Source organism: Astatotilapia calliptera, chromosome 23 (genome assembly GCF_964374335.1).
Source record: "Astatotilapia calliptera chromosome 23, fAstCal68.1, whole genome shotgun sequence".
Lineage (NCBI taxonomy): Eukaryota > Metazoa > Chordata > Actinopteri > Cichliformes > Cichlidae > Astatotilapia > Astatotilapia calliptera.
The window spans coordinates 20,358,054-20,375,927 of record NC_137443.1 but is presented as its reverse complement, the minus strand read 5'-3'; the positions used below and the strand labels follow the sequence as shown (position 1 = coordinate 20,375,927).

General features: G+C 41.7%; 1 protein-coding gene and 2 long non-coding RNA genes across 3 annotated transcripts in view; 2 read left to right on the top strand and 1 right to left on the bottom strand.

Annotated features, from left to right (window-relative positions):
* Positions 1–942: 942 nt before the first annotated feature.
* On the top strand, positions 943–3,369 carry LOC145424334 (uncharacterized). The gene is made up of 2 exons (XR_013905378.1): positions 943–1,037; positions 1,248–3,369. It is a non-coding gene; the product is annotated as an uncharacterized LOC145424334 (long non-coding RNA).
* Positions 3,370–3,598: 229 nt separating this feature from the next.
* On the bottom strand, positions 3,599–4,596 carry LOC113024417 (uncharacterized). The gene is made up of 2 exons (XR_013905382.1): positions 4,031–4,596; positions 3,599–3,820 (listed from the first exon to the last, which is right to left on the bottom strand). It is a non-coding gene; the product is annotated as an uncharacterized LOC113024417 (long non-coding RNA).
* Positions 4,597–14,606: 10,010 nt separating this feature from the next.
* The window catches only part of LOC113015517 (uncharacterized), a 28,557-nt gene continuing 25,289 nt past the window's right edge, over positions 14,607–17,874 (top strand). Inside the window, exon 1 of the mRNA XM_026157506.2 lies at positions 14,607–16,729. Within this exon, the coding sequence (XP_026013291.2) occupies positions 14,949–16,729 (1,781 nt within the window). The 5' untranslated portion in view covers positions 14,607–14,948. The remainder of the gene's footprint in view (positions 16,730–17,874) is intronic.

Sequence of the window (17,874 nt, the reverse complement as noted above, 5' to 3'; positions counted from 1 at the left end):
TGTCACAGATCAGAGCCAAAGCTTTTGTGAAATTGAATTCCTCGCCCAAATCCGGAACTGCGAGTGGTTTCCGCGTAAGACAGAGGACGCCTCATGACATCTCTTGCAAAAATAAAAATTAAAAAAGATAAAAAAAAAAGAAGGAATTGAATGTTTGTTTGTTTTTTATTTTATTTATTTCTTTTTGTGAGAAGCCTTAAACCAATAGGGTTAGTTCTTGAACAAAATCGCACCGCAGAGGGGCTAGAGGGGCTTGAGCACCCGCCCCTTTCCTGATGGGTGCCCAAAGTGCCCTTTTATTGAGGCAACTTTTAAAAAAATTATTATTATTATTATTATTATGTGTGTGGGCGTGCGGAGTCCTGTCTGTTCGCCCTTGACGGCAGAACGCGCTGGTTACGAGCCGGGAACGAGCTCACAAAGAGCACGCGCATTTTTAGCGGTCCGGTATGGCAAGCCGTTAGAGCCATAAATCGCCACTTTCCTAACCCGTTTGGTTAAGAAATGGCGTAAAAAACGCCGTTTAATTATTCAAAACGCCGAAAAAAGCGGCGTTCTGTTCCGACAAACGCCGCTTTTTCCGCCACTCGGATGGTGCCCTGAACGCACCATCCGAGTGACGTAAAAAGCGGCGTTCAAAGACAGACGGAAACGCCGTTTTTTACGCTACTCGGCACAAAACGCCGTTTTTATGCATCTTTGAACGGCGTTTTTTACGGCGTTCTCTGCCAGCTGTAACGGCGTTTAAAACGGCGTTTTATTGAAATTATGCAGGGCACTCCCCATGGTTCCCTCATCCAATTACTTTCAACTCATTTCACCCAATCAAAGAAGAGGAAGTGCAGACCACACTAATGCATCACCGATTCACCTTACTGCTAAGCGATTGCCTATTCAGTACCAGTGCTTGTCACAGTATTCACTTGTATTATAATGCCACTATGCATTTTGATGTGTTTAAGGCATGATCGAGCAAACAAACGACAGAATACTTTTTCTGAAACCTTAACTGTGTTACCTGTTATGGCAGCTAACAGGTAATGAGCAGAGCTAGCTCTGCTCATTTCTGAGCTTCTTTCTTATTTTCCTCTTTACTTCTCTTAACCTTTAACTTATGTTTTAGCAATCAGATCCTGCCATCTTGCATTACCGCTTCGTGCTAGTTATGTTGACTTTTCTCTTCTTTTGTCTCCACTTTTTTCACCCGTGTTTGGACACTCGGCGCATGGCTCCTTTGTTTACATTAGGGATCAGCTGTTAGCGCTGCGCCCTGCAGCTGCGCTACCGGCAGACAGACCCTACATCCCCAGTGAGGGAAGAAACGGGGGTGATGTCTCCCGAGGACACCTCACACACCATCTCTCCTTCCTGTAATCACTTTAAATGTGAGATCGCTCCCTGATATGATTGAGGAGCTAATGACGCTAACCCGGTCACAGTGGCAGTATCCCGGTACTCCCTCTGTGAGTAGGCTGCCCGGCTTCCAGCTGCTGCGGGCGGACAAGACGAGAGACAGCGGTGAGAGGAAAGGAGGGGGGCTGGCAGTGTTTGTTAAAGACGGTTGTGGTATCTCTGGGCACATCGCTGTGAAAGAACAACTCTGCAACACAGACATTGCGCTATTAGCGGTTAGCATCCGTGGAGGTAGCCTGTGACTCTCTGTGGTCCGCAGACTGCAAACGCAATCTCCGAGAGCTCTTCTTCTAATATCAGGGGACTTTAATCATGTCTCGCTGGACTCCACACTGCCCACCTTCACCCAGTATGTGACCTGCCCCACCGTAGGCAATAAAACATTGTACTTAATGTATGCCAATGAAAAAGTGGCATACAGTTCATCACCTCCCCCTGCCCAGGGAAGATCCGATCGTAACCGAGTGCGTCTTGTCCCTGTGTGTGCAGCCCTTACTGTGCAGGGAGCCACTAATCACCCACGCAGTGCAGAGATGGTCCGCGGAGGGCATATAAATAAATAATAAAAGCAAGTAAATGACAGTATGCTCTTTCTGAAACAAACGGAGACCTTAACTTTTATCAAAATACCGTTTTACTCAGTTTAAAGTAATACCACTGTATAATAGCCTTCAAATTTAATAATGTTAACAGTATCTCATGAATATTTTTGCCCTTTCAACATGCATTAAAAAAATAGATATACAGTTTTGAATCAGACCTGTATGTACGTTTTCTCAAAAGTGACGTAAATAAGTAATCTCAAGAACCTGAAATAATAGTTTCCATGTAAACTGGAGATGTCCTTGTCAATGTCATCAGAGTACTGTGGATGTCTTACACGAATTTGAAACATAAAACCAGAGTGGCACATGACAGTGTTGCACATAACATAACTAGTTTATATGACATGAAGTTATAAAAAAAAAAAAAGAATCCATGTAACTTGGTAATGGCTTCTTTCTGATAACTGTCGGCTGCAGTGTGCATTATCTTGACAAAAGTATAAGATACTGAACCCACTGATATGATGTGGTGGAGGAGCACAAATACCTGGACACCCACATATATACATTTGCTGAACTGGAAGATCAAAACAGAAGCTGTACACAAGCAGTGTATGGGCAGGCTATTTTTTGTGAGCAAGCTTGTGCAGCGCACTTTGATGTGTTCTTCTTGGATCAGGAGAGCAAGCTCTGTGATTGGCTGCACTTCGGAAGCTGTGGTGGAGAGGAAGTGAGTGAACAAACTGCCATGCATCATGGATATTCCTCTCAATCCACCTCACCAGGTACTTCTCTAAAAGTGTGACTCAGGTCTGTTGCCCCAAAGGATACAGGAAATGTTAGATATTTTAGTATTTTGGGAGCATGTACTGAATACCTTTTTTGATGATATTATACAAAGGACCCTGTTTCTGCAATGCCCTTTGTTTGAACTTCATCTCCTCTTGCTGCGACCCCACGGGCAACTTCCTTTGGCCTGCTGGTCTGGAAAATCCAACAGTTCATCTATATGTAAAGAAGGCACTTAAACTGGAACAGGCATAGCTGCGTTGATCCTGCTGTGGTATAGTGGGACAGTGCATTCCTCGAGTGCACATCAAGTTTGCAGCCTGCTAAAGATCACACACCATTGATTATGTGCCTCTAGGTATATATGGTTAAACATTTCCTAATGCAAATAACTACATGCAGTATTCTACCATGTGCAAACTTATATCACTAAAGGATTCTAACTGTCTAGTGTTTAATGGACCTGTCAAAAGTATGTTGAGATTATAGAAGGCCCCTTTCAGAGCTAGGGGGAACTTCCTTATATGGTTGTAACTTGTAACTTGAAACTTATTGACACACGAACCCTTCTGCCTATAAAAACCCTGCACAGAAGAATAAACTTTGAGTTGATTTTGGGAAAGCAGTCTCTGTATCATTTTGTTCTCCCAGGCTACTCCCGGCGCTGTAACTAACCCGCTGAACGGCATACCTGAGCTTACTTTGAATAATTAATCTTATACAAAACTCTGCTTATCGCTGCCCACGTCTCGAAGGAAACTCGATCCACGGATGACCCGGAAGGAGAGATTTCTTTCAGGAAATGCACTGATTTCCATGACAGAATTCACAACAACACAGACACAGGTCGGTTCTTTGAAACGGGTGTTTATTACTTGGGCCTTCTCTCCTTGGCTTCACCATCACCAGTACGGGAGGACAGGGAGCGATCTCACATTTAAAGTGATTACAGGAAGGAGAGATGGTGTGTGAGGTGTCCTCGGGAGACATCACCCCCGTTTCTTCCCTCACTGGGGATGTAGGGTCTGTCTGCCGGTAGCGCAGCTGCAGGGCGCAGCGCTAACAGCTGATCCCTAATGTAAACAAAGGAGCCATGCTCCGAGTGTCCAAACACGGGTGAAAAAAGTGGAGACAAAAGAAGAGAAAAGTCAACATAACTAGCACGAAGCGGTAATGCAAGATGGCAGGATCTGATTGCTAAAACATAAGTTAAAGGTTAAGAGAAGTAAAGAGGAAAATAAGAAAGAAGCTCAGAAATGAGCAGAGCTAGCTCTGCTCATTACCTGTTAGCTGCCATAACAGGTAACACAGTTAAGGTTTCAGAAAAAGTATTCTGTCGTTTGTTTGCTCGATCATGCCTTAAACACATCAAAATGCATAGTGGGATTATAATACAAGTGAATACTGTGACAAGCACTGGTACTGAATAGGCAATCGCTTAGCAGCAAGGTGAATCGGTGATGCATTAGTGTGGTCTGCACTTCCTCTTCTTTGATTGGGTGAAATGAGTTGAAAGTAATTGGATGAGGGAACCATGGGGAGTGCCCTGCATAATTTCAATAAAACGCCGTTTTAAACGCCGTTACAGCTGGCAGAGAACGCCGTAAAAAACGCCGTTCAAAGATGCATAAAAACGGCGTTTTGTGCCGAGTAGCGTAAAAAACGGCGTTTCCGTCTGTCTTTGAACGCCGCTTTTTACGTCACTCGGATGGTGCGTTCAGGGCACCATCCGAGTGGCGGAAAAAGCGGCGTTTGTCGGAACAGAACGCCGCTTTTTTCGGCGTTTTGAATAATTAAACGGCGTTTTTTACGCCATTTCTTAACCAAACGGGTTAGGAAAGTGGCGATTTATGGCTCTAACGGCTTGCCATAGTCCGGTGTTCCAGATCTACTGGCGTTTAGATCAACTGGCGTTGGTCGAACAGATGTGTGGCAGTCTTGCGTTTCAGTAGCTCCTACCGACAAACCAGCAAAAAAACGCCAAATGTGTCATCTGTGACACTTGTGAGGTTGTCTCAAACACACTCCGTCAGTCTTGATGCTGTTGAACAACAAAATGTATAAAAATGTGGCGAGTTTATCTGGTGATATCCTCGTGCGCGACGCGATCGCGAAAACAGCAAACAAGTAACACCACGCCGATGTTGTTCACAGGACAGCAAGAGTAAACGATCGGGAGACTCTTGTCGTCGTTATCGTTCCCCTCGCACGGTTTATTTCTCCGAATTCAGCGTTTTTGCTTCACAACTACAGCGTGCAGTTTACTTTGTGCACTAACATGGAGTCGGGTCAACCAGCGCCACCTCTGGCCAAGTGCCACAGCCTACAGCCAGATCAACCTGTGACACATCTGCACCACGTTTGAATTCGTGTCATGCACATTTGTACCTTTCAATTGTCTCTGTTTGTGCGTCATGCAAATAAACCTTTGAAATGAATGAAATGATATCATGTATTTATTATCAGCCTACATTTGTACAAAATGCCAAATGACATACACATAAGAATCACCATCCTGATATCAATACTTTTGCCCATACGAAAAATGTCGTGAACACACTAATATTTCACCAGTGTTGTAACATACATGTCGTTAGCGTAGTCTGCCTGTGTCTTCCCTCTGCAAACAAACATGTTAGAGTTGGTTGTGATATACAGTCTGCATAAGTGTGGTCAATCTAATAAACATTTATAAGGAGATGGCAGTTACTGTGAATGTACAGCAGTTACACAGTGATTAGTAATAAACAGTCAGACAATGACTCTGACAATCTCATTCAATCTTGCAGATTGCACCTTCTGTGGAAAGTGGTACCACACGGTGTGTGTGGACTTCCCCTGTGCAGAAGGCGACTACAAATGTTGTGGGTGCTAAATAAACAGAAAAAATTGATCCCTGTTGTCTTTGCTTACCGATCGTTTTTAGTGTTGACAATCCACATTGCTGGCATTGCACCTTTCAACATGTTTGTGGGTAGATTTGGATGTACCAGGGGTAAGTGCAGCCACTCAGCCTCTACTCAATGTGATCATAGCAGCAGGTGCAGATGTGTCACAAGTTAATCTAGTAGTGGGCTATGGTCATGTGTTAGTGGTGGGAACAGTCATATCCACTCACTCTCACTGGCTGTTTATTACTAATCACTGTGTAACTGCTGTGAATTCACAGTAACTGCCGTCTCCTTACAAATGTTCATTAGATTAACCACACTTATACAGACTGTATATAACTCCAGCCATGTTGATGAATTGCCTATATTGGCTGGAAATATTCATTTTCAGGGAAAAGACACAGACAGACGATGCTTACAGGATGTGATGTGACAACACTAATGAAATATTGATGTGTCATATTTGTCCAAGGCGTATTTCATTGTTATGGAAAAAGAGAATATCAAAATCATGATGACCAATTGGAGTGGTGATGTCTATGACTTTGTGTATATAATTTGGAATTTTGTACAAATGTAGGCTGATAATAAATATATGATATCATTTCATTCATTTCAAAGGTTTATTTGCATGACGCACAAACAGACACAATTGAAAGGTACAAATGTGCATGACACGAATTCAAACGTGGTGCAGATGTGTCACAGGTTGATCTGGCTGTAGGCTGTGGCACTTGGCCAGACTGGTTGACCCGACTCCATGTTAGTGCACAAAGTAAACTGCTCGCTTTAGTTGTGAAGCAAAAACGCTGAATTCGGAGAAATAAACCGTGCGAGGGGAACGATAACGACGACAAGAGTCTCCCGATCGTTTACTCTTGCTGTCCTGTGAACAACAACGGCGTGGTGTTACTTGTTTGCTGTTTTCGCGATCGCGTCGCGCATGAGGATATCACCAGGTAAACTCGCCACATTTTTAAACATTTTGTTGTTCAACAGCATCAAGACTGACGGAGTGTGTTTGAGACAACCTCACAAGTGTCACAGATGACACATTTGGCGTTTTTTTGCTGGTTTGTCGGTAGGAGCTACTGAAACGCAAGACTGCCACACATCTGTTCGACCAACGCCAGTTGATCTAAACGCCAGTTGATCTGGAACACCGGTCACAGCTGCTGGCTACCTGTGTAAGGCTGTCATGGGTCTGTAGCTCTGTCACCGTTTTAGGGAACAAATTTAGTTTTAAAGTAAGTTTCCGGCTTTTCCTGCCTTTCTGGAGGGATTATATTTCACTAAAAAACGATCTAATGTGCATGTCCACATAATTATGCATTATTATAATTATAATATATTTTTAAAAAAGCAGATTATATTAGATTTCTATTTTAAATAAGACAAAATTTGGATTTTACAGCAGTAAAATTATTGTATCTCTACAGTTTAAAAATGTAATAAGCTTTGCCCCTGCACAGAGTGGATAGTGAAACAAATGGAATCATCATAATGACATTATTTCATATTTATTACTTCCCCCTCCTCATTGCTTTATTATTGTAGCTCTAGTAATAAATAATAATGTAAGGATTCTGGATCAGCACCGAGATGCCCATAGTATATACAGTATTCTGAAGAAGGTCTAAAATGTCACTGTGTGTGCATGTGTGTGTTTTATTTAGCTGGATTTAAAAAAATATTACTCATGACATAACATTGTCCAGACATGGCTGGTAAGGACATGAGGAGGAAACAGCAGGAGCTGTATGAGGCTACTAAAGGCAGTGCTATAACATTTTTCTGTCATCATTTTATTATAGATTAAGTGCAAGAGTTGTTAGGTGTGGATAATTAGATTATAGTTTATTGCAATAGCAAGTTGTGCCTTGTTCTCACATAGACAGCAAGTGGAGAGTGATATATGAAATGATGGGATGGAAGGAAGAAGAGAAGCAAAGAGTGATTCACAGGCAGAGCCTAAATTATTTCTCACAGTTTTTCGTTGCCTTATGGTTCCAAGCGCTGTCACCAATCTTTGCATTTTGTTATTATCTCATGACACTTGTTTAATCAGCTACCATCTCTCCTGTGGACTTTTTAATGTCTACAGTCTCAGATCAACACAGCCCTGCCCTTCCCATATTAGATTCTTGATGAATGTGTGTTGTTGTTATTCAGCCTGGTTCAATGTGCCCCTTTTTAACTTTGAGCACCCGCCCCTTTAAACCTCTCTGCACGGCCCTGGTCAGGTGTGAAAAGGCCTGCAGAGAAATCGTTTCAGAGAGCCAAATGGGCCGGAGTGGTGTTCAGCTGTGTGTTTGAGGTAAAATGGGATTTTAAAAATGTATTATCATTTCCATGTGACTCAGCACAGGTGCACGATTTCAACTATGAGCGCACTTGTTGCCAAATGCAGTGATCCGATCGGTCAGATCTGTTTATGCGGATCCGACAAACCGTGAAAATGGAGTTTGTTTCGAAAAATAAAGGTAAAAAGAAATCGTCCAGTGAAATTACGCGGTCGGTGTGAAGGTCTGCAATAAGAATGGTCAGAAAAAATATTTTTAACGCGGGAAATATTCGGAATGATTTACGCGTCCTCGTTTTATTTCTTTTCTACCACTTCAACTAGATCAGAAGAATAAGCTGCAGACCCACATGTGTGAGGCTGTGAGCTCTAATTTCAAACAAACTGCGCCCTTTGTTCTTTTGTTGAAAATTCTATTTTCACATTGTATACAGTATATCTTTTTCTTCTAATCGATAAAGAGCAACTGAATATCTCGGCAAAGGCATGAGAGCAGAAAACAAATATTAAACACAAACCTCCTTTTGCCACAAAGTCTTGTCGACCCTGGAGCTGGTTGCTGTCACTTTGGGACTATTTTTCATCCATGCAAACGCCAGGATTTCTATTTTGGATGAACCAGTGTAATTTGGGTTTGGAACTGAATGTTTTTTGTTTTAAAAATATATATTTATATTTGCAATACTTGATTTAATTTAGTTGTGAAGAAGAGAGCACAAACAGGGTGGAGACGAATGTCTCTGGGGGATTTGTGAAAGAAGAATCAGAGAAAGAATGAAATGGAAAGGTTTGCAGAAGTGAGACCTGCTGTGATGTGGAGACAGATTGGACACAGTGCTCAGATTCTTTTCATTGTCCTCCTGTCGTTTTGTTGGTATCACTGTTTCCAACTCAGGTTGAGTGAATTGGAGACAAAGTCAGAGAGACAAGGCTGAGATGGTTTGGACATGTGCAAAGGAGGGATAGTTGATGTACTGTACAAACGATGTTGAAGAGTAGGAGGTCAGAGGAGGTTCATAGATGTAGTGAAAGAGGACACTGACAGGACCGGTGACCGAGCTAGGAATAGAGTGAGATGGAGGCTGATGATCCAATGTCAAGACCCCTAAAGAGAGCAGCCAAAAGATGATGAAGAAGACATTTTTGTTGCTTTTGCTGTGACTCGTGGAGACTAACGTGGCCTCTGCAACTATTTTAAGATGGAGATGCAAAGTGTAATAAATAAAGACTTTGTTGCTAAAACGATTTCGGTTATAAAGGTGAGCAAGAAAGACAGAAACAGACAACTGGTTGAACATGATGATTCATATCAGCACAGGAAGAATGCTGCACTGCGCTTGACATTTATTAACTTGTTTGAACAGAAACCACTTGCTGAGTCACACATGAGCAGATGCCACAGAGGCACACAGCTTAAAAGGAAAACACAAGACTTTTCTTCATGCCTCTGCTGATCAACCTCTGAACCATGATGTGCTCAAAAATAAAATGAACAATTAAAAAAGGGGAGTCCCAATGGAAACGTTCAGTAACAATTTGGACAACCTTTGTTTTTCTTTTACTCATTAAAAGAATGCCGACTAGTTGGCACAGCATGTTCACAGTGATTGGTCTGTTTCAGTGATGGTCCTAGAACCTTTATTACAAATAATTATCATGTTGAAGCAACAACTACACGGCTTTGTGCCATAAGGCTGCATGTAAGTGTCCTGGACATGTCAGCAGTCCACCACAGGGTAACTAGAACTCTGTAATTTTACTGCTTTCATCTCAACACAAAGCGTCTGTTACTGTACGAGTTTCGTTATTAGGACCTACAGCAGATGACTTCCCCTCCCTGAGTCTGACTGTTACTTTGTGTTAAAACGTGCCTTTTCCTTCCCACTGTCACCAAGTCCTTGCTCGTAACAGTTCTCAAAGATGTTCTGTTGGGTTGAGGTCAGGACTCTATACAGGTCAAGGTCTTCCACAAACTTGCTCATCCATGGCTTTGTGGACCTTGCTTTGTGCACTGGTGTGAAGACATGCTGGAACAGGAATGGGCCATCCCCAAACTGCTACCACAAGGTTGTGAGGATGAAATTGTCCTAAATGTCTTGGTATGCTGAAACATACCTGCTCTGTGAATTCGCATGGTCTACCAGTTCATGGCTGAGTTAGTGTCACGTTCACTATGCTATAATCCCACTATGAGCTGACTGTGGAAAATACTGAGTGTGCTTGTTATGCAGTGCACAATCCAGTCACTCTATGAAGACACTTTTCCCATGCTTATAGACATCACAGCTGTCTTTATTTTAGCAAAGCTGAATCCGTGTCAGGTTAGCAGTAGTCTAGTTAAAGAAGATGATGTGAGTTTATGGCAAAAGCATAAATAAATGTGTCCAGCAGGGATGCTGAATGTGAGGTGCTGTGTTTGCTTCAGAGTTGTTACACCTGTGAGTAGGGATGGGTACCGGTATCGGTTCTGACATAAACGGTATAACCAGACCGAAAAGCAGCGCACATTTCGGTGCTTTCTTTCGGTGCTTTTTTTCCCCCTGAGATGTCATTTTAACTACACCTGGCGACGTATAGCATTTTGTTAAAAGTCGAGAAATGCACCGTATTTGATAGCTTGCTGTGAGACCTCACACCGTGCACATCTACTGCGGGTGTGATGCCTGTAATCGGACGCGGAGTTAGCAACATCCCCCAAGAACCGAAGGAGTAGAGTCCTGGCCCCTAGCCCTGCCAGTGTAGCAGAAATGATGACGGATGATGATGCAGCAGCAGCCGTTCTTCTCTGAGTGAGTGGCTTAATGTTGTTCGTGTGTAATTTACATTGAGTAGGCCAACCACGTTATTAAATTAATGGATGCAAGGTGAACTAGCAAACACCGTAGTAGTTAAGCGGCTGACTTCTTGTTTGATGGCAGATACTCCCTTCACCCTGGCCAAAAAGGCTAAAATGACCAAAGAAAAAGTAGAAAACAGCTAAACATGAGAGTTTTTTGGACCAATATTGTGTTCTCCATTCTTTAAGCACCGGTTCGAGCACCGTTTAAGCACCGGCACCGTTTCAAAAGTACCGGTTTGGTACTGGTATCGGATAAAACCTAAACGATACCCATTCCTACCTGTGAGTATGAGCAACATAAAGTGGTTAAAACGGACAATAAATTCAAATTTCTTCTCCTGCCTGATTTTTTTGCAGAAAAACATGACATGCTACTTGTATTAGTTCAGATTTATTAGCAAAATACCAAGAAAAATGTACTTAAATCTAATATATATATTTTTTGGTTTGGTAAGTTTAGATCTAATCATTTAATAAGTGGCAATTCAGTACAAGCAATATATATTGTTTATATTATGAATAAATGGATAAATAAAATGCATAGATGTAACAAAATGTTGAAAATCTCTGGTGTTTTCTCTCTTTGTGTTGTCGTTGTTGTTGTTTCCCAAGGGCAAAGCTGGAGAAGGCTTTAAAGCAGCAGCTCATGGATTCACCAAACCAAGCGTCTCGCTCTGCAGGTACGAGTTCAGCAGCATGTTTGGAGAGACGTCATTAAGGCAAACAAACATGAATCACAAAGAGGATTTTTCCAGCGAACACAACAGAGCTCTCTGCTTAACTCCATATAGAGGAATGACATTAAAGCATTGGCAGAAATGCTCAGACAGTAAAACAAAGGCTAATCCATAAAACATATTAAACATTAAACCAAACATATTTCATGATTAAAAAAATAATGTGAAATTTATGTCTCAGCCAAATAAAACAAACAAACAGAAGAACAAAAACGGGCAGCTTCTTATATAATATGCTTATGGTTTTCATATCAATCTTTACATGCTTACTTTTCAAAAATTCTAAAACTTGCTCATTTTCAGTACTCAGAGAGAAGTAGCACATAGAATATTTTTATCTGTGGGAGCTGGTGGACAACCTTTGGTTGGAATTTTGCAGAGTCTACTCATATTGAGTTAACTAGGAAGTCTATGCTATCTGAACTACACTAATTAGATGTATTTGTTATTAAATTTCAAGGTCAATCAACTTTCATCTTTCTTTTTTAAGAAAAAATGAAAAAGAAAAGAAATTTGAAATCCTCACATCAATTTCTTTCTTTCCACAGAGAAGGAGCTTGCCAGAATGCGAACACAGTTTGTGCAGAGGGTGACAGCAGAAAATTTCACACAGCTACTTGAAGCCCTTGTAACAGACAATGTCTTGAATGAGTTGGAGAAAGAAAGGATACAGGAAACTAACCAAACTAGAGCAGACAAGGCACGTGACTTCATTGACACCGTGAAGAAAAAGGGAGAAAAAGCCTGCAGGATAATGATCAGTCACCTTCGAACCATTGATCCTACAGTTTCCTGTCAGCTAGGTTTGTCCTCTGGGCCATCTGTTCGGTTAGGTGAGAAAAAAAATATTTCTGTTATGATTTTTATCATTGCACAGTTTGCTTGAACGGTGAGAGTATGATGCATTTCTTTTTCTATTGTAAATCGTTTGTCGTTTGTCTTCGATCAGTTTTCATTTAAATATTTATGGAGTGCCTTACTTGGTTTTTAAATTACTATAAATTTATCTGGAGAAGTGGAGTCCAGTCCATTCTTGAATTACCTTCTGTGAAAAGAAACGAGCAGTTGGGATATTTATATCATCCCAATTGGTTCCTGCATATTGTTGTTTTCCCTGATGGATGAAAAGGTTGTTTCCCTGAACCACTGGGTTGAAGAATTGATATTGACTATTATCCTAACTTACACAGTAACAGCTCAGAGTTCTGGCAGAACTTTGGGCTATCAGAAACTGAATTTGAATAACTTTTATTTGAATTTGCATTGCTCAGATTGAATCTGAATTTCTCAACTTGATTAAAAGCTTCCAAAACTGAATTTGAAAATTCTTCACCTGTTCAAAGACAAAGCAGCCATTTAAATAAAATATAAGATATTGTTCATCTGTAACTGCAAAAAGAGAATTTAGAAATGTAATTATTAACAATTAGCTGTAGATTACTGATCGTGTAATCTACAGCTGTGGCCAAATGTTTGGAGAATGAGAAGTGTTTTGTTTTGTTTTTTTCCACACAATTTGCCGTTTCAGTGATAGTCATATCAGGTGATCCAGATGAGTTAGTAGCTTCTCTACTGTCAGGGTCTCTGCAAGCATATGGGGCTCTGAGAGGGTACAAGTTGACAACTTTGGAATTCTATTGGAAACAAACTATCATATTTGTTTGTCAAATCTGAACCCAGGGCAAACTAACCTAAATTGGCGTTTTTAGCTAACAGTTACAAAAGCACAACAGTAACTGTTTTGGTTATAATTTGTTTATATTAAGCTTTTTCTTATAGAGGTAATATATTTATTACCAACCTGAGAGTTTATCTGCTGGTCATTGAGCATGACGAATGGGAGGGACTGAGGACACAACCCTGTGGAATGCCAGTGTTAGTAATAATGCTGGCTTAAGTCCTATTGCCGATCCTGACGGACTGCGGCCTGCCAGTCAAAAAGTCCTGTAGCCAGTCACATAGGGTGGGGTGTAGGCCGAGTGTTGCCAACTTTTGAGTGAGTTTGTGTGGGATGACAGTATTGAAGGCAGAGCTGTAATAAACAAAAACTACCCTGATGTATGAGTCTTTGTTTTCTAGATCTGGAGGGTCTCGAAGCAGGTGTAGAATTGAGGTCATCCAGCAGACTGCCTGCAGAGCTGGCAGAACTGCAACTGAGAAGTGAGAGGGGAAACTGAACATATTTGTTACGTCCCCTCTTAAATGCTAGGCGATGAGGGTGGGGGACAGTAACAGTTAGATCCAGGTGGAATGAAAAGAACGCCAGGCAGAGGTATTTAATATAAAAGAGATCTTTATTGTAGGCAAACACCTCAATAATTACAAATGGCAACAACAAAAGGAGACAGCACCGCTGCTTTTTAATAAGAAATCAGGGAGGTCAACCCAAAGTGGTAATGACCACTCAACAAAGAACGCAACAATAAGGCTTCAACAGAAAGAGACAGCAACGCTGCTAACAAACAATATCCAGGCAGGCCACACAAACTAATGAAGGCCGCCATCACTCATGGGCAATCACTGCTCAGTTAAGCACTACTCACACACCAGAGCCACACACCAGAAGGCTGGTCACACGCAGCAGGCTGTTCCACACCTAAGTCAGTAGCCCACTCTGACCAGCACAGAGGGAAAACCACCAGAAACCTCTCCTTCCTCCTCCACACTGCTCTTCTCCAGCTTATATCACCCCTGAGGGTAATTGGTTGTAACGAGAGCAGATGAGCAGCAGGTGTGACCTAAAGGAGAGGGCAGGGGCAGAGAGAGACAAGGGGAGGGGCCAGAACGAAGGAGGAGGAGAGAGAGAAGACAACACCACGCCCACACACTCCCACAGCCTCCCAGGATGTAACAATATTCAAGAGCTAAATTTAAAAAAAGGATAAAATACAATTTCTTTGGTTCAATAAAAGGATCAGGGATTGCAACATCTAATCCTTTTACTGAATCAAAGAAAATTAATTCATTCTGTTTCAATTTAGTGACAATCATCTCCAAACCAACACACTGGATTTCAAATTTAGGTTAATTCAGTTTTAGAAGCCTTTTTTTTTATCTATTGTTGAGCAAATCAGACTCAATCTTAGCAATGCAAATTCAAATATAAATTATTCAAATTCAGTTTCTGATGGCAAAAAGTTCTGCCCATATCAGAGCACCTGCCCTTCTTGGAATGCTCTATTGGCGTGCTGGAACATGCCTCAGGTGGAATCTACAATGTCCTACTAGGAGACTTCAATGATCATGTAGGCAATAACAGTGAGACCTGGGGTGTGACTGTACTAAACAGAGTTTATCTATAATGAACCCGTTGTTCAAGCATTAGGATATTGAAAAGTGCACTCGGCACTGGGAAACACTATGTGGCAAGACAATTAACAATTTTTTATGAATTTATATTAACTAAACCAACCATATTAGTCAGAAAATTTTATGTGTTGTTTTTTTCTGTTAGCAGCACTTGAGAAGTGTCAGCTCAAATTCAAATCTACTCTGAAGAAGAAATTCCAGTGTGTGTTTGAGGGAATTCCTAAAGCAGGGAACCCAACCCTGCTGAATCAGATCTACACAGAGCTCTACATCACAGAGGGAGAGACTACAGAGGTCAATCGTGAACATGAGGTCAGACAGATTGAAACAGCATCCAGGAAATGGCACAGTACAAAAATAATCAGACAAGAAGACATCTTTAAAGGCCCACCTGGAAGAGATGAACCGATCAGGACAGTGTTGACAATGGGAGTGGCTGGAATTGGGAAAACAGTGTTAACACAGAAGTTCACTCTGGATTGGGCTGAATGCAAAACCAATCAGGACATCCAGTTCATATTTCCATTCACTTTCAGAGAGCTGAATGTGCTACAAGAGAAAAAGTTCAGCTTGGTGGAACTTATTCATCTCTTCTTTACTGAAACCAAAGAAGCAGGAATCTGCAGCTTTGAAGACTTCCAGGTTGTGTTCATCTTTGATGGTCTGGATGAGTGTCGACCTCCTCTGGATTTCCACAAAACTAAAATCCTAACTGACCTTCGAAAGTCCACCTCCGTGGATGCGATACTGATAAACCTCATCAGAGGGCATCTGCTTCCCACTTCTCGCCTCTGGATAACCACACGACCTGCAGCAGCCAATCAGGTGCCTGCTGAGTGTGTTGACATGGTGACAGAGGTCAGAGGATTTACTGACCCACATAAGAATGAGTACTTCAGAAAGCGATACAAGGATAAGAAAAAAGCCAATAGGGTAATCTCCCACATCAAGACATCACGAAGCCTCCACATCATGTGCCACATCCCAGTCTTCTGCTGGATCACTGCTACAGTTCTGGAGAATATGCTAGAAACCAGAAAGAGGCGAGAGTTGCCTAAGACTCTGACTGAAATGTACATCCACTTCTTGGTGATTCAGGTCAAAGTGAAGAAGGTCAAGTATGATGGAGGAGCTGAGACAGATCAACACTGGAGTCCAGAGAGCAGGAAGATGATTGAGTCTCTGGGAAAACTGGCTTTTGAGCAGCTGCAAAAAGGAAATCTGATCTTCTATGAATCAGACCTGACAGAGTGTGGCATCGATATCAGAGCAGCCTCAGTGTACTCAGGAGTGTTCACACAGATCTTTAAAGAGGAGAGAGGACTGTACCAGAATAGGGTGTTCTGCTTTGTCCATCTGAGTGTTCAGGAGTTTCTGGCTGCTCTTCATGTCCATCTGACTTTCATCAACTCTGGAGTCAATCTGCTGGAAGAACAACAAACTGGGGCACATTTCTACAAGAGTGCTGTGGACAAGTCCTTACAGAGTCCAAATGGACACCTGGACTTGTTCCTTCGCTTCCTCCTGGGTATTTCACTACATTCCAATCAGACTCTCCTACAAGGCCCGCTGACACAAAGAAAACGTAGCTCACGAATCAATCAGGAAGTAGTGCAGTACATCAAGCAGAAGATTGGGGAGAATCCTGATCAGGAGAGAATCTTTAATCTCTTTCACTGTTTGAATGAACTGAATGATCGTTCTCTTATGAAGGAAATTCAACAGTCCCTGAGTTCAGGAAGTCTCTCCACAGATAAATTTTCCTCTGCCCAGTGGTCAGCTTTGGTCTTCATTTTATTGTCATCAGAAAAACACCTGGATAAGTTTGACTTAAAGAAATACTCTGCTTCAGGAGAAGGCCTTTTAAGTCTGTTGCCTGTGGTCAAAGCCTCCAACTACGCTCTGTAAGTTACCATTAAATACACTATCATCTTTAGAAACTGACGGAAATGAAAATGATCACACTTATTAGTAATAATTTCATTTGTGTGGCACTTTCAAAATACACACATATAAAGGTTCTTCACAGTTTGGATAAAACCACACAGGTATACATGGTCGATTACACAGTGAGACACTAATTGGACGATCTGAGAAGGTGACTGCTGGAATACGGTCCCAGCAGCTCTGCTATATAAGCAGGAACCTGGCTCTGTATGTGATTAATACAATTTTAAAACACATTCTGAATTTCACTGAAAGCCAGTGTTTTAAGCATTATACGTGCTGTTTTAAGCATTATACGTGCTGTGTTCTTGACCAACTGAAGCCAGGCAAAGGAGGACTGAGAGAGCCAAAATTGAGACAGGAGAAAATTATAGTAGTGACTACTAAAAGTTCCATATCATCAGTAAAGGTTTGATTTTTGCAATGTTTCTTAAATGAAAGAAATGAGACTAGATGGTCTTAGAGACATGATATTCAAAATTCAGATTTTAGTCAAAAATAATAAAACTTTCAGATGATTTGATATTACCTGCATATGGACTGACCCAAACACACAAAGAACAGAAAACCAAGTTGGTGGAGAGCCTGCATGACCGCGGGGCAGACGGTCAGCAGAGTCTCTCTGAGCCTAACATGGCTCTCAGTTAAATACCTTCTTCAGGAACAAAAGGCAGTACACAGCTGTTTCACACCTTATGGTTCACACCCCCTTGCTAACTCCCAGAGTCCTCAAAGAGACAAAAGATTCTTCCTGTGGAGTTGTCTGCTTCCCCCAACTTCCTTACTAGACCCCCACCATTTGTCTTACTGTATGAGTGTGAGACATGTTAAAATCCAGTGGCACCAAGGCATTATACAATAAAATAATGTGATTAATACATAAGTAGAATATATTCCTATACAGGTCATAGGTCAAATGTGATATGATATTTGAAAATTTATATGGAAATTTCTATATGTTCGCCTCTGTCAGTGCGCCCCAGGGTGGCTGTGGCTACAATGTAGCTTACCATCACCAGTGTGTGAATGGGTGGATGACAGGTTGTGTAAAGCGCTTTGGGGTCCTTAGGGACTAGAAAAGCGCTATACAAATACAGGCCAT